Below are 14,931 nucleotides of genomic sequence, written 5' to 3' on the forward strand. Positions count from 1 at the left end.
CCAATATAATATTGTAAAATAATTAGCCTCCAATAAAAAAAGAGGTTAAAGCGTCTGCCTCCAATGCGGGAGACCCGGGTTCGATCCCTGGGTCGGGAAGATCCCCTGGAGAAGGAAACGGTAACCCACTCCAGTATTCTTGCCTGGAGAATCCCATGGACGGAGAAGCCTGGTAGGCTACAGTCCACGGGGTCGCAAAGAGTCGGACACGACTGAGCGACCGAACGCAACGCAACGCAACGCAAAAAAAGTTAAAAGTTAAGTTTGAGACTCCATAAAAGTCTCAGCAAAAAAAAGTATTGGCTGAAAGTGTTCGAAGTGCCAGACAGACACTGTTCTGGTCATTTGGAATATGTCTCAATGAATGACAGGATTCCTGCAGAGTTTACATTTTAGAGAAGGCAGGAGGGGGAGGGTGTCAACAAACAACAAAAACAAATAAGCAAACACAAATACTAGCATATGTTGGGAACATTGAGAGCTATGGAGAAAAAAGAAAAGTTGAGCCAGGAATGCTGGGGGTGTGTAGTGGAGTGAGGATCTTTGCCTTCTGTTAAGGTAGGATGGTTGAGGTAGACCTATTGAGGTTTATTTTGAGCAGAGAATTGAAGGAGCTGCAAGCCTGAGCCACATGTTTATCTGGAGTAACTTTTCAGGAAGAGGGACACAAAGCAAATACTTAAGGAGGAGAAGGCCTGGTGTGTTATAGGAAAAGTAAGGTTGGTAGTATGGAGCAGGGTGAGTTTTCAGGATAGTTAGGAATGAATTCAGAGAGATAAGGGAAAGGTGCAGGTCTCATGGAGAAGAGTAGAAGCTGGAAGACCAGTTAGAAGATTATTTCAGTAGTCAGATAAATGAGAGCAGCTCAGATCAGGGTAGAAACAGTAGATGCTGTGAGGAATAGTTAGTTTCCAGATGTGTTTTGATGGCAGAGTGAATCAAGTTTTCCTGGTGTGAATATGGCTTTTGAAGTGGCAAGGATGACTCCATGTTTTTGGTCTGAGTAACTGGAAGAAAGGAACTGCCAGCTCTGCTGGGAGGGCAGATTTGGGATGCAGATGAGAAATGGTCCCCAAAGAATGAGTGAAGATAGAAAAATCCAAAGATTGAGCCTTGAGGCAGGTAATGTTGAAAGATTAGGGAGGACGAACAAGCGAAGGAGACTGAGTAGCAGCTGGTGAGGTAGAAGAAAAATCAAGTGTGATGTTCCGGAAAGCCACGTGAAGAAAGTTTATCAAATAGCAGGAATGGATAAATGTATCAAATGCTGCTGATAGGAAAAGGTTGAAGTCTGAGAGTTGACCAGTAGATTTACTAGAGATGACTTTGAGAATAATTTTGTTGGTGTTGGAAGTGGGTTGCTGGCAAAATTTGATTTGAAGTGAGCTGAACAAAGAATGAAGACCAGTTGGAGACAGTGAAAATATATAACTCTTCAAGAGGTCATATTTCAACGAAAGTCAAAGCATTAAGACAATCAGTAAACAGAATTGTGGTCAAGAAGTATTTTTTTTAATGGAAGAAAGAATAGCATATTTGTGCACTGAGATACAATGATCCAGTAATGAGAGATGGTTTGATTTTTAGAGAGGGTCAAGTGTCAGAGTGACATCTTTGACTCGGTGAGAGTTACAAGATCCAGTAAGTGGATGAGCAGGGAAAAACATCTATGATTGCAGTTTTCAAAGTGTGGCTTCAATGTCACCTGGAACTTATATTAGAAATGTAAATTATCAGGCCCTATCTCAGACATCTTGAATCAGAAACTATGAATCCTATCTTATACCTATACTACTCACAAAAATTAAATTGAAATGAATTGAAGACCTAAATGTAAGACCTGAAACCATAAAACTCCTAGAAGAAAACTTGGGAAAAATACTTATTGACATGGGTCTTGGCAGTGATTTTTTTAATATTACACTGAAATCGCAAGCAACAAAATACAACAGTAAACAGATGGAACTACATCCAGTTTACAAGCTTTTGAATGCCAAAAAGAAACAGTCAACAAAATGAAACAGCATTTTACAGAATGGCAGAAGATATTTGCAAATCATGTATCTGACAAGAGGTTAACATTCAAAATATATAAAAACCCCATACAACTGAATAGCAAATAATAATTATCTAATTGAAAAATTGGCAATGGACCTGAATAGACAGTTTTATAAGATATTCAGATGAGCAAAAGGTACATGAAAATGTGCTCAACATTAGGGTAGTGCAATCAAGACCACAATGAGATGACATGTCAGCCATTTCATCAGAATGGCTATCCTCAAAAGAAAAAAAACAGATAACAGATGCTTGTCAGGATGTAGAGAAAAGAGAACCTTTGTGCAAGGTTGGTGGGAATGTAGATTGGTACAGCCACTATGGGAAACACTGGAGGTTCGCAAGAATAAACGAAATCACTGTTGAAGAGATGTCCTTTTATTGCAGCATTATTCACAACAGCTAAGACATGGAAATAAACTGCACTCACTGAAGGATGAACAAAGAAAATGTGGTATATATAGAAACAACGGAATATGCTACAGCCATGAGGCAAAAGAAATTCTGCCATTTGTAACAACACTGATGGACATTATGAGGGCATTATGCTAAGTGAAATAAGTTAGAGAAAGACATGTACTGTTTGGTCTCATTTATATGTGGAATCTAAAATAGAACACTAGACTCATAGAAACAGATCAGATTTGAGGTTGCCAGAAGTAGGGCATAGAGGATAGGGGAATTACGTGGAGGTGGTTAAATGTATAAACTCCCAGTTATAAAATAAGTAAGTACTGGGGATGTAATGTACACCATGATGTCTACAGTTTACAGTGCTTTATGGCCTATTTGAAAGATGCTAAGGGAGCAGGTCCTACAAGTTCTCCTCACAAGGAAAAAAATTTTTTTTCTGGAACTATGGTGATTGATGTAACTATGGTGAATGAGGTGATTGACGCTGAAGCTGAAGTTCCAATACTTTGGCCACCTGATGCGAAGAACTGATGGGAAAGACCCTGATGCTGGGAAAGACTGAGGGCAGGAGGAGAAGGGGATGACAGAGGATGAGATCGCTGGATGGCATCACCGACTCAATGGACATGAGTTTGAGCAAGCTCTGGGAGATGGTGAAGGACAGGGAATGTTGGCGTGCTACAGTCCATGGGGTCACAAAGAGTCAGACACAGCTGACCGACTGAATAGAACTGAATTGATGAGGTGATGGGTGCTAACTAAACTTACTGCAGTAATGCTTGCAGTATATACATATGCCATTGTGCTGTACACTTAAACTTACAGTATCAAATGTAATTTTATTTCAAGAACACTGGAAAAGAAAATGAACTAGATGTTCGGCAAAAGGTCTCTTGGGAGGACAGATAGACCGCCATCAAATATTAGAACTGTGCTGTGTGGAAGAGATTAGATGACGCCCTAACAGTTCCAGAGAAGGATAAATGAAAAGTTACAGGTAGATTGATTTCAAAATTTAAGAGAAAGAATTTTTTCTAAGTATCCTCTGTCCACCAGGGGAATGGGTTATGTTGGGAGCACGCCAGCAAGCTCAGCAGAGGCTGGAAGACACAGAGATAGAAGGGGACTGAGACACCAGTACTGAAATGTGTGTTAATTTCAAGATGGCTACAAACCCGATTACGACGTCCCAGGCTGATGACTTTTAAAAGAGAAACTCTAGGGTGGGGCGATGCAGTATGTTTTAAAAAGCCCTCCAGGTGCTGCTGATATGTGTATTGTCAGAAATAACAAGAGAGGAGCAAAGAGTTTGGGGAAGGGTAAAGGGGGGTATGCCTGGAAGTTCTCTTTTGAGGCTTCAGCTTTGTCAGTGAAGGAACTGAAGTTACCTGCTGAAGGTTGACATGGAGGGGAAGGTGCGTGAACAGCTGATGGTTTTATGTAGGAAAAATAAGATCAGATTTTCACTTACACAAATATAGATTGACCTTGTGATAATAAGTTCATGAAAAAAGGATCTCGTAAATAAAAAGATGTTTCATGATTTTATGGATGCTTACTCAATAGAGATAGATTAGTCTATAACTTTTAAATATTTGAAATGCTCACATAAGATTTTCTCTTAAATGGTTAGACATACTCAGTTCCTTCCACCAGTACATATGTGGGCACTGTTTGCCCAGTTCCTATACTCTTCTGTTGGTGCTCTTTGGTCAGAGTTCCCCAAAAGTATTGTGCCCAGAACTGGACACACTGACCCAGACATGACCTAACAGAAATCAATGTCAGGCTAAAGACATTATATAAACTGCTACAAAGCAAGGTGTCTATTCTCCACTCCTCAAAACATATAAGCACCTACTAGTAGATGCTTATGGTAAGAAGTTCAAATGGCACAGAAAGGTATGAGGTAGACAGTAGGTCTCTTGATTCATACCTCAGAGGTGGTCACTCAGCTTCTTTCTGGAAACTCTGTGGCCATAAAACATAAATATGCTATTCACAAACACAAACTGCTTTACTTTAGGTAATTTTCTGATTTCCACTTTTGTCATGGACATTGTTCTATGGTGGTGTATAAAGACACTCATTTGAATTAATGCACCTTATTTAGACTTCCCCACACCACTGAGAATTTTAGCCGTTCTTAAGTTTTGACCTGTTATGAACAAATCCAGGATGCACTGAGGCTAATCTGCAAAGTATTTTCAGTTCTCAAATGTAACTCTACTATTCCAGCCTTCTCCACTCTTTGGTTAACACTCTGCCTATGAACTATTCTAGTTATCTTCTCATCAAAATCATGAAAAACAATGCAAAATAAGCAGCTCACAATGCCAATAAAATATTTTTATGTAGATGCAGATGTACTAATTAGTAATTCAGCACTCTTAAGGGGCTGAGTTGCTAAGCTAGAACTTTTCTAATATGCCCATCATTCTTTGGGGAAAATCTGACATACTCAAAGCTCATCCCAGTGTTCACTTATTGTTGTAGCTAAGAAAAGGAGTGAAGAATCATGGAATTGAGAAGCATTCCAGGAAGAAATGGTCAGCAAAGTCCTCAAGGATGAGCTATGAGGAAAATTATATTGTTGGCTTTGCTTAAGGAGTGAATGATGGGCAACAAAACAAGTGAACTGTATACTCCACTTGAGAAGTTAAAAATGAGGTTACAAGAAAACCCTACTGAATCAAGAGAACTTCTATAATTTGGAAAGCAAAAGTAGGAAGTCAAGAAATACCTGGAGTAACAGGCAAATTTGGCCTTGGAGTACAGAATGAAGTAGGGCAAAGGCTAAGAGTTTTGCCAAGGGAACACACTGGTCATACCAAACACCCTCTTCCAACAACACAAGAGAAGACTCTACACATGGACATCACCAGGTGGTCAACACTGAAATCAGAAGGATTATATTCTTTGTAGCCAAAGATGGAGAAGCTCTATACAGTCAGCAAAAACAAGACCGAGAGCTGACTGTGGCTCAGATCATGAACTCCTTATTGCAAAATTCAGACTGAAATTGAAGAAAGTGGAGAAAATCACTAGACCATTCAGGTATGACCTAAATCAAATCCCTTACGATTATACAGTACAATTGACAAATAGATTCAAGGGACTAGATCTGATAAGAGTACCTGAAGTACTATGGATGGAGGTTTGTGACATTGTACAGGAGGCAGTGATCAAGACCATTCCCAAGAAAAAGAAATGCATAAAGGCAAAATGGTTGTCTGACGAGGCCTTACAAATAGTTGAGAAAAGAAGTGAGGCGAAAGGCAAAGGAGAAAAGGAAAGAAAGATATACCCATTTGAATACAGAGTTCCAAAGAATATCAAGGAGAGATAAGAAAGCCTTCCTCAGGGAGCAATGCAAAGAAATAGAGGAAAACAATAGAATGGGAAAGACTAGAGATCTCTTCAAGAATATTAGAAATACCAAGGGAACATTTCATGCAAAGATGGGAACAATAAAGGACAGAAATGGTATGGACCTAACAGAAGCAGAAGATATTAAGAGGTGGCAAGAATACACAGAACTGTACAAAAAATATCTTCATGACCCAGATAATCACGATGGTGTGATCACTCACCTAGAGCCAGACATCCTGAAATAAGAAGACAAGTGGGCCTTAGGAAACATCACTACAAACAAAGCTAGTGGAGGTGATGGAATTCCAGCTAAGCTATTTCAAACCCTAAAAGATGATGCTGTGAAAGTGCTGCACTCATGTCAGCAAATTTGAAAAACTCAGCAGTGGCCACAGGACTGGAAAAGGTCAGTCTTCATTCCAATCCCAAAGAAAGGCAATGCCAGAGAATGCTCAAACTACCACACAATTGCACTCATTTCACACACTAGCAAAGTAATGCTGAAAATTCTCCAAGCTAGGCTTCAACAGTATGTGAACCATGAACTTCCAGATGTTCAAGCTGGATTTAGAGAAGTCAGAGGAACCAGAGATCAAATCACCAACATCTACTGGATCATCAAAAAAGCTAGAGAGTTCCAGAAATACATCTACTTCTGCTGTATTGACTATGCCAAAGCCTTTGACTGTGTGGATCACAATAAACTGTGGAAAATTCTGAAAGAGATGGGAATACCAGACCACCTGACCTGCCTCCTGAGAAATCTGTATGCAGGTCAAGAAGCAAGGTAGAACTGGACATAGAACATCAGATTGGTTCCAAATTGGGAAAGGAGTACGTCAAGGCTGTATATTGTTACCCTGCTTATTTAACTTATATGCAGAGTATATCATGAGAAATACTGGACTGGATGAAGCACAAGCTGGAATCAAGGTTGCTGGGAGAAATATCAACAGCCTGACATATGCAGATGACACCACCCTAATGGCAGAAAGCAAAGAAATACGAGCCTCTTGATGAAAGTGAGAGTGAAACAGTTGGCTTAAAACTCAACGTTCAGAAAACTAAGATCGTGGCATTTGGTCCCATCACTTCATGTCAGATAGATGGGGAAACAATGGAAAGAGAGAGGCTTTACTTTTTTGGGCTCCAAAATCACTGTGGACAGTGACTGCAGTCATGAAATTAAAAGACGCTTGCTCCTTGGAAGAAGTTATGACCAACCTACACAGCATATTAAAAGGCAGAGACATTACTTTGCCAACAAAGGTCCATCTATCAAAGCTTTGGTTTTCCCAGTAGTCATATATAGATGTGACAGTTGGACTATAAAGCTGACCGCTGAAGAATTGATGTTTTTGAACTGTAGTGTTGGAGGACTCTTGAGAGTCCCTTGGACAGCAAGAAGATCCAACCTGTCCATCCTAAAGGAAATGTTCATTTGAAGGACTGATGATGAAGCTGAAACTCCAATACTTTGGCCACGTGATGCAAAGAACCGACTCATTGGAAAAGACCCTGATGCTGGGAAAGATTTAAGGTGGGAGAAGGGGATGACAGAGGATAAGATGGTTGGATGGCATCACTGACTCAATGGACATGAGTTTGAGTAAGCTCTGGGAGTTGGTGAAGGATAGGGAGGCCTGGTGTGCTGCAAATGGGGTTGCAAAGAGTCAGACACAACTGAATGACTGAACTGAAATGAACTGAATTTGGAAACCACCGTACTTTTGAAGGAACAGGAAAAATGCCTACACTTTGGCCTTGGCATCCTCAGATGTGTACCAAGAAAGGATAGTAAGGCATAGCATATATTACTGGGTAGTGAAAACAAGCATGGTGTACAGAGCCAGAGACCCCTGGGTTCAGATCCATCACGTCCTCTGTGGTTGTCTCATGCAGAGCTGAAATGCTGCATCAGAGTTTAAGAGCCATACTTCCATGTAACCCAAACAGCTCTGTATTAATGCTGAAGGGTAACTAGTTTATTATTTACAGTTAGCAGCTCATTATCTTGAAGACAATTTCTTAGACACAAACACATTCATTCTACATTCTCTTTAAACAGGCAAGAGATATACATTGCTAAAGACTGAGTAACAGCCTACAGTGGGGAGTAATTCTGAGGGAAAAATGATCTCTCTGTGATAAGGAAACAAACCACATTCCTATAAAATTAAGAATAAAAAACAGTAAGAAGCTTCCATTTTTTTATTTAAAAAAATCAACTCATGTAAAATAATTCATCAAATCATTAAAAGGTGTAGAAACAAAAAGTCAAATATCAGTTTTAAAAATATCGGACACACTATAATGTGTGTATATGGTCTCTTAAATAATTTAAGATTAGCTCCATAATAAACACTCAGCTTTTCTCACATTGTTGCAAACCCAAATATTGTTCTAACCACACAATCATTAATGGTATTTTTAACAATATAAAGATGGGACTCAAACAGAACTCCTCTTAGCACTGCCATCTTAGCTTCTGCTGCATTACCAAAAACAGTGGGTTTTCAAGAACTGGATCTTTCTAAGCCCATTTTTATTTCTACAACTTCACTATTCGATTATATTCATTGTAGAAAAATGGAAGAAATGGAAAAAATAAAATTAAAAATTATCTCTTCCCAACTACAATGACAGAAGAATGCATATATTTCTTTCTATTCTTTGTACATAACTATGTAGAATTTTAAAACAAAATGAGTACTGTAAAATGCTTACATAGCCTCATTCCATATTATACAGCAACAATGTCTTTTGTACCTCATGTGAAGCCATGATGTTCAGTTGGCTGCTTCACAATCTAATTAAGAGCTTGACCATGATTTACCTCCATTTGTTAGATATGCAGATTGTTTTGAATATTTGCTATGATGACTATGTTATACATCCTTCTTTATTCACAATTATTTATATGTATCTCTGATAATTCCTTTAAGATAAATTCCTAGGAGTTTAACCAGCACAAAGAATATTTTTTAAGCCTTTGATACATTTTTACCAAACTGCCCTCCAAAAAGATTATACCAACTTACAGTCACATCAGTAAAGAGTCTAAGAGCTTTTCTTCTTCAAATTCCTTGGCAGCATATCAATATTACTGACTACATTTATTGTTACAAATTTAATAGGGGAATGGTGAAAGGTGTCTTTTTTTCTTTTCTGGAAGTGTAATTTGGTTTCCTTCTATTATTTGAAGCAGTCCAAGTCTTTGAGAAGGCATCTCTGATGAGCACAATGTCTTAGCACTTCTTCCTTGGGCAGCAAGGGCATGAAAGCTGCATTATCTTTTCTATGTTTTCTCAAGCAGGAATTCCCAAAAGGACTGGAATTTCAAAGTCTCCTGGTCTTCTGGGCAACCATGCTATTTCAATGTCTTGGTAACATAACAGAAAACTGGGCTGTTTTCTGAAAGGAAGTAGGCACAGGTTATGATTAATCAAACAATTACAACAGGCAGGAATTCTCATGCTTGGGGGCATGATAATCACCTGGAGTGCTTATTACCACTTTGATTTTTATACAGTGAGGACTCATGGGATATATGCTTGATAAACTCTCCAGAAAATTCTCATGTTCACTGAAAGTTTAATAATCACTAACCACGTATGGAGTTTTGAGCATAATTCTTTTTTAACTAATAGTTCCTCATTTTCCTTTCATGTAAAGTGAAGTTTAGAATGTTTATCTCAGAGGATTGTCCTGATTCTCACTTATCTCCACCCCTGCCCCTTTACATCCACTAGAACATATTTTATACACCAACCCCTAGCCTTTGTCTTATTCCGCTGAAAAATGTCATTGAAATTTTAATATGCGAGTATCTCCAAATAGATGAGGAGCTTCTCCATAACAGCATCTTACATATCTGTGTAAACCATAGCCTGACATATAGTTGGTGCTTGCTAAGTGATTCTGAAATGAATTAGTGAATTAATGATACACACTTCAGCGTTCAGAGAACTGGAAATACTGCCTTGGAATAAGGGATTATTAGTGTGGTGTTCCTTATATGTTACAGAATGGAGGCCATGATTCTCAATTTTGTCGAGAGGAGCAATTCTTCATTTTCTCTCTTCTACACATATTAACCCTTTTAAAAATGCCGTTTTACACACACGTTCAGAAGCTTCACAGAAGGAATAGAGAACACCAATCTACTATTCCAAACATTTTTACTTAAAAATGAAGCTGAAATAATAAATTTATTCCTTGACAAATTATCTTTGAAAGTTCAAGGGACTATGGTCAGAATGGGGTCAGAAACCTTAAAAAAACATAAAACCAGAAAAAGCCAAACCCCAAACCTCACCATCCCATCCTGCAGGTAACAGCCTCAGCAGCACCAAAAGTATGAATCACATTTCCTGCCAGTTAACAGTGTTTGTTTAGATAAGCCAAAGTCATGCTGGTCTACGCATTACACTCATTACGTTTCACCAAATTTAACTGTTTCTACTTTAAAGTGACATTCTCCAATTCTCAGAACTTACTTTCTATTCCCCTTTTCTTCATCCATATAAAAAGAGTTGCCTATATTTCAATTATGATGAAATAATTCATGAGGGAAAGGACCTATCATTAAAGAACATTTATGTCCTGAGTAGACAGGCTGAAACAAACAGATGTGTTTCCTGCTCCTTATGGATTTAAAATCTAGTAGGGAAGACAGATTACAAAATGCCAGTATTCCTGACTTTGCCAGGCCTCAAGGCTGAGAGACATTTTATTACACTGGTTTTCTGGAGCCTGCTTGTAGCAGCTTGTAAAAACCCATTATGTATATGACTTCCCAGCTGACCGGTGGCTTCGTGTTGGTAGCTTGAAATGGGCTGTGCAAGAGCATTTATACCATGGCAGTCAGCAAACTACAAATCACGGCTCCTCTATGCCCAGCAGTTGGCAGTCATGCGCTACCACAGTACCATCACCACACTCAAACAGTGGCTGTCACTCCAGGGCTCCTCGGCGGTTATTCAGGTTGAGAGGGCTCTTATCAACTTTTCAAATCCTCTCTCAACTCTAAGACCTAAGAGTAGAGATGTATTCTAGGAGACCTTTGGATATGCTGGCTACCCTCTTTGGATACTAGGTGAATATAACATCTCATCAATTTCAGCCAATGCCTTATCTAAGGTGGTTAATCAAGACAGTCACAAGAGGTCCAGATAAAAACCACACACCTGAGCTCAGCAATCAGTTCAAATCATATTCTGGAAATTAATACTAGAGTTGAAAAGCTACCAATCTGTAACCATCCACATGTTTATTACTATCTTAGTTTGTTTGATGCAACATTAACTATAAGTAGACAGTCCCTGGCACCATTTGGGTATTGTTTGCCAAATTTTTGGTATTTTTGGCTTTAAAGGCTGCCAGTACTTTGCATGGATCTGCCAAAGAGAAAACAGCCTTGTCTGCAGTGTAATACATGTACAGAGCAAACACTACCAATCTTCTGAAGTAAAATTTATGGATACACTGCAAAGCAGGACAGTGTCAAGAACTTGATAGACTAGATAATAAAACTCCTTCACCTCAACTTTTAGTGCTCTTGCATTACCAGCCAGAATATATCTCTCTTCCATTTATGGTTAGTATGCTAGTAAATGACATGAAAACATGTAGAAAACATCTAGTCTAGTATAAAATACATGAAGAGATGGACCAAGGGTTCAATGCAAATTGGAGAAAAGGGCAGCTGAAAGTCTATGGAAGTGTCTGCTTGCAGATGGAGAGGATACTTACCTTCATGTTATGGACGGTTTCTGACCATTCCATGGATCCTATTTGAGGTATGGTAGTGAGAAGTAAGCTTTTGGCTTTATTGGCATTTTCTTTCAGGGTCTTTAAGACCCGGTCTACTGAAACCTAGAGAAACAACAGCACAGGACATTACCAGCAATTTAAAATTCCACTGCTTTTCACAGAACATTTTTTTCTGAGTTCCTGCCTGATCTGTTGAAGTCAGTTTACTCCCAAGAACTTGAACCCAAGTTCTGCATTTATTAGGGGAGAGGTCAAAGAGGAATCCAATGACATCTCTGAAAAGCACAACTAGTTTTCAACATGGTGTCTGAGAAACCTTTTCAGTTGTATAATGTGTTGGCATGGCCTAGAAAGCTTGTAGCACAGAATGGATTCCAGTTTTAAAACTGTTGCTATACTGGATAAATCAGAAGATAAGAACATTTCCCTTTAGAGAAGTCTTTAATAAAAATGATGGAATCAGAGTATCACCATTTTTATAGTACCAGTGAATTAATGGATGGGCTGTTAACATCACAAAACCAGAAACCCAAACCAAACAGTCCACTTTCATGAGCTTCCTTGTGGATTATGAGGTCAGAATTAGATCAAATCTCTGGATCCTGCTGCCAATTTACAGAAACTATAGAACACTGCGAAACTGGATAAACCATCCTAAGGAGATGATTTCAGCAATTCAGACTGTGGCAAACTCTATAGGACAAATGACCTGGTTTCTTTTAAGAACACCTGGAAGCAAAAAATCACTTATGCTATTTGAGATAACTAGAAAATTGAACTTTGCCTGGATGTATTAAGGAATTATTGTTGGATTGTGATAACAGCAATGTGGTTATGTTAGATGTCTCCTAAAATGTTCACGGACAAGATATGGATCAGTGTATAGATGAAACATGGTTGGCTTAAAGTTGTTATGTTTATGACTGAAGTTGGATGTTGGATTCATGGAGGCTTAAGCACCCCATTGCTTCTGTGTATGACTGAAATTGCTTCCTTAGGAAGCTGAAGGAAGTTGAGTATAAGACAGATGACCGGAAACAGTACTTGTCATGCTTAACTATGCTTAGAAGAAACCCAAGATTCAGGGGCACCATGATTATACCTTCCTATTCCTTCCTAGACCCCTCCCACAACATGGAGATGTGTTTACAGCAAAATGATAAGCGCCATAGCAGAGAGGGGTGCCATCACTGTGGAGGGATCACAGCACAAGGAGGCAGCCAGTGGGGTGCCTGCCAGGTAGGAAACTTCAAATGCAGCATCGTGAAACAACCAAGAGACTTCCCTTATATTTTACTCTTTTCCTCATATTTTGTGACTCCTATTTCTATATAGATTCTGACCTCCTTTTCCTCTGTGTTTTTGCTGCAGCGCTCCACCCAGAATGTCCTTTCTGCTTTCTCACAATAAATTCTAACTTGGTCAACATCCAGCTTAAACCTCAAGTTTTCTTCGGAAACTACATCACTCCGCCATTCCATCATACCTATCATCTGACTACGACCCACTTAGGAGCCAGTACTATACTGTGCGTTCTAAGTTGCTTCAGTCGTGTCCAACTCTGTGTGACCCTATGGACTGTAGCCCACCAGGCTCCATTGTCCATGGGATTCTCCAGGCAAGAATACTAGAGTGGGTTGCCATGCCCTCCTCCAGGGGATATTCCTGACCAAGGAATTGAACCAGTGTCTCTCATATCTCCTGCATTGGCAGGCAGGTTCTTTACTATCAGTGCCATCTGGGAAGCCCTAGTACTATAGTTCAGTTCAGTTCAGTTCAGTCGTGTCCGACTCTCCGCGACCCCATGAATCACAGCACGCCAGGCCTCCCTGTCCATCACCAACTCCCTGAGTTCACTCAAACTCATGTCCACAGAGTCGGTGATGCCATCCAGCCATCTCATTCTCAGTCGTCCCCTTCTCCTCCTGCCCCCAACCTTTCCCAGCATCAGTCTTTTCCAGTGAGTCAACTCATCGCATGAGGTGGCCAAAGTATTGCAGTTTCAGCTTTAGCATCAGTCCTTCCAATGAACACCCAGGATCGATCTCCCTTAGAATGGACTGGTTGGATCTCCTTGCGGTACAAGGGACTCTCAAGAGTCTTCAACACCACAGTTCAAAAGCATCAATTCTTCGGCGATCAGCTTTCTTCACAGTCCAAATCTCACATCCATACATGACCACGGGAAAAACTATAGCCTTGACTAGACGGACCTTTGTTCGCAAAGTAATGTCTCTGCTTTTTAATATATTATCAAGGTTGGTCATAATTTTCCTTCCAAGGAGTAAGCATCTTTTAATTTCATGGCTGCAATCAGCATCTGCAGTGATTTTGGAGCCCCAAAAAATAAAGTCTGACACTGTTTCCACTGTTTTTCCATCTATTTCCCATGAAGTGATGGGACTAGATACCATGATCTTAGTTTTCTAAATGTTGAGCTTCAAGACAACCTTTTCACTCTCCTCTTAGTAGTGGCTCCGTATTTATCATGTTTAATTCTTCCAGTAATCCTACACGGTCAGAAATGTAATTAACACCCCCCAACTCATGTGGAAGGGTTAAATAAGTCACCCAATATTACAAGTAAAAAGAACAACGGGAATCTGAAGAGGGGTTAGGCAACTCTAGAACCTTTTTCCGTGCCAGGCTGCACATCTGGTTTAAGGCACAATGACACACGCAGCTGGCTGAGATGATGCCATCTCTGTCTGTGCTTTCCTTGTGGCGTTTAACATCATTTGCTTTCGTGCTTTACCACTTACACAGAGCTTAGTTTTTTTGCTTTTAACTGAAGTAGCTCCAATTGACTGTTTTCCAAACCTCATGTGGCCTACTAAATGAAAGCACCATTAGCTCTGCAAAGGAGACAAATGTTATGAGACCATGCAGAAAGCCACAGGCAGGAAGCAGCCTGCTCTCGGGGAGTGGCAGAGGCTGGAGGTTCCTATTAACTGGAAGCAGCTTCTCAACATCATGAGGCCGAACTGCCCCTGAGGTGACCAAAGCTGCCAAGTCAGAGACTACATTGGGTCAGGATTTGCAGATTTCTTAAGTAACAAACATTCTCAAAGAATCTGTGTTCATCCATGACCTAAACTCCATACCCATGGATGGAAAGGCAGCTAGAATATCTTAGCCCGTTTTACATGAAATTGGATGGTGAAACAAGCAGCTCTGAGATGGTGGTACGGTCCCCCTAGAGAAGATGTCACCTCCCCTAAAAGTGTCCAGAACAGCCACTGCCATACTTCCTTCAAAATTTCTTGGCTGCAGTTTTGTCCTTTTCTCTTTTTAAAATGAGATAAATGACAA

General features: G+C 39.8%; 1 protein-coding gene across 1 annotated transcript in view; it reads right to left on the minus strand.

Annotated features, from left to right (window-relative positions):
- Positions 1–1,503: 1,503 nt before the first annotated feature.
- Positions 1,504–14,931, minus strand: part of MTAP (methylthioadenosine phosphorylase) — a 53,435-nt gene continuing 40,007 nt past the window's right edge. Inside the window, exons 7-8 of the mRNA XM_055428144.2 lie at positions 11,599–11,721; positions 1,504–9,258 (exon numbers count right to left, since the gene is read on the minus strand). Coding sequence (XP_055284119.1) covers positions 9,220–9,258; positions 11,599–11,721 — 162 coding nt within the window. The 3' untranslated portion in view covers positions 1,504–9,219. The remainder of the gene's footprint in view (positions 9,259–11,598; positions 11,722–14,931) is intronic.

Source organism: Moschus berezovskii, chromosome 7 (assembly GCF_049115385.1).
Source record: "Moschus berezovskii isolate FMDL1 chromosome 7, NW_MosBer_1.0, whole genome shotgun sequence".
In the NCBI taxonomy this organism is placed as follows: Eukaryota; Metazoa; Chordata; class Mammalia; order Artiodactyla; family Moschidae; genus Moschus; species Moschus berezovskii.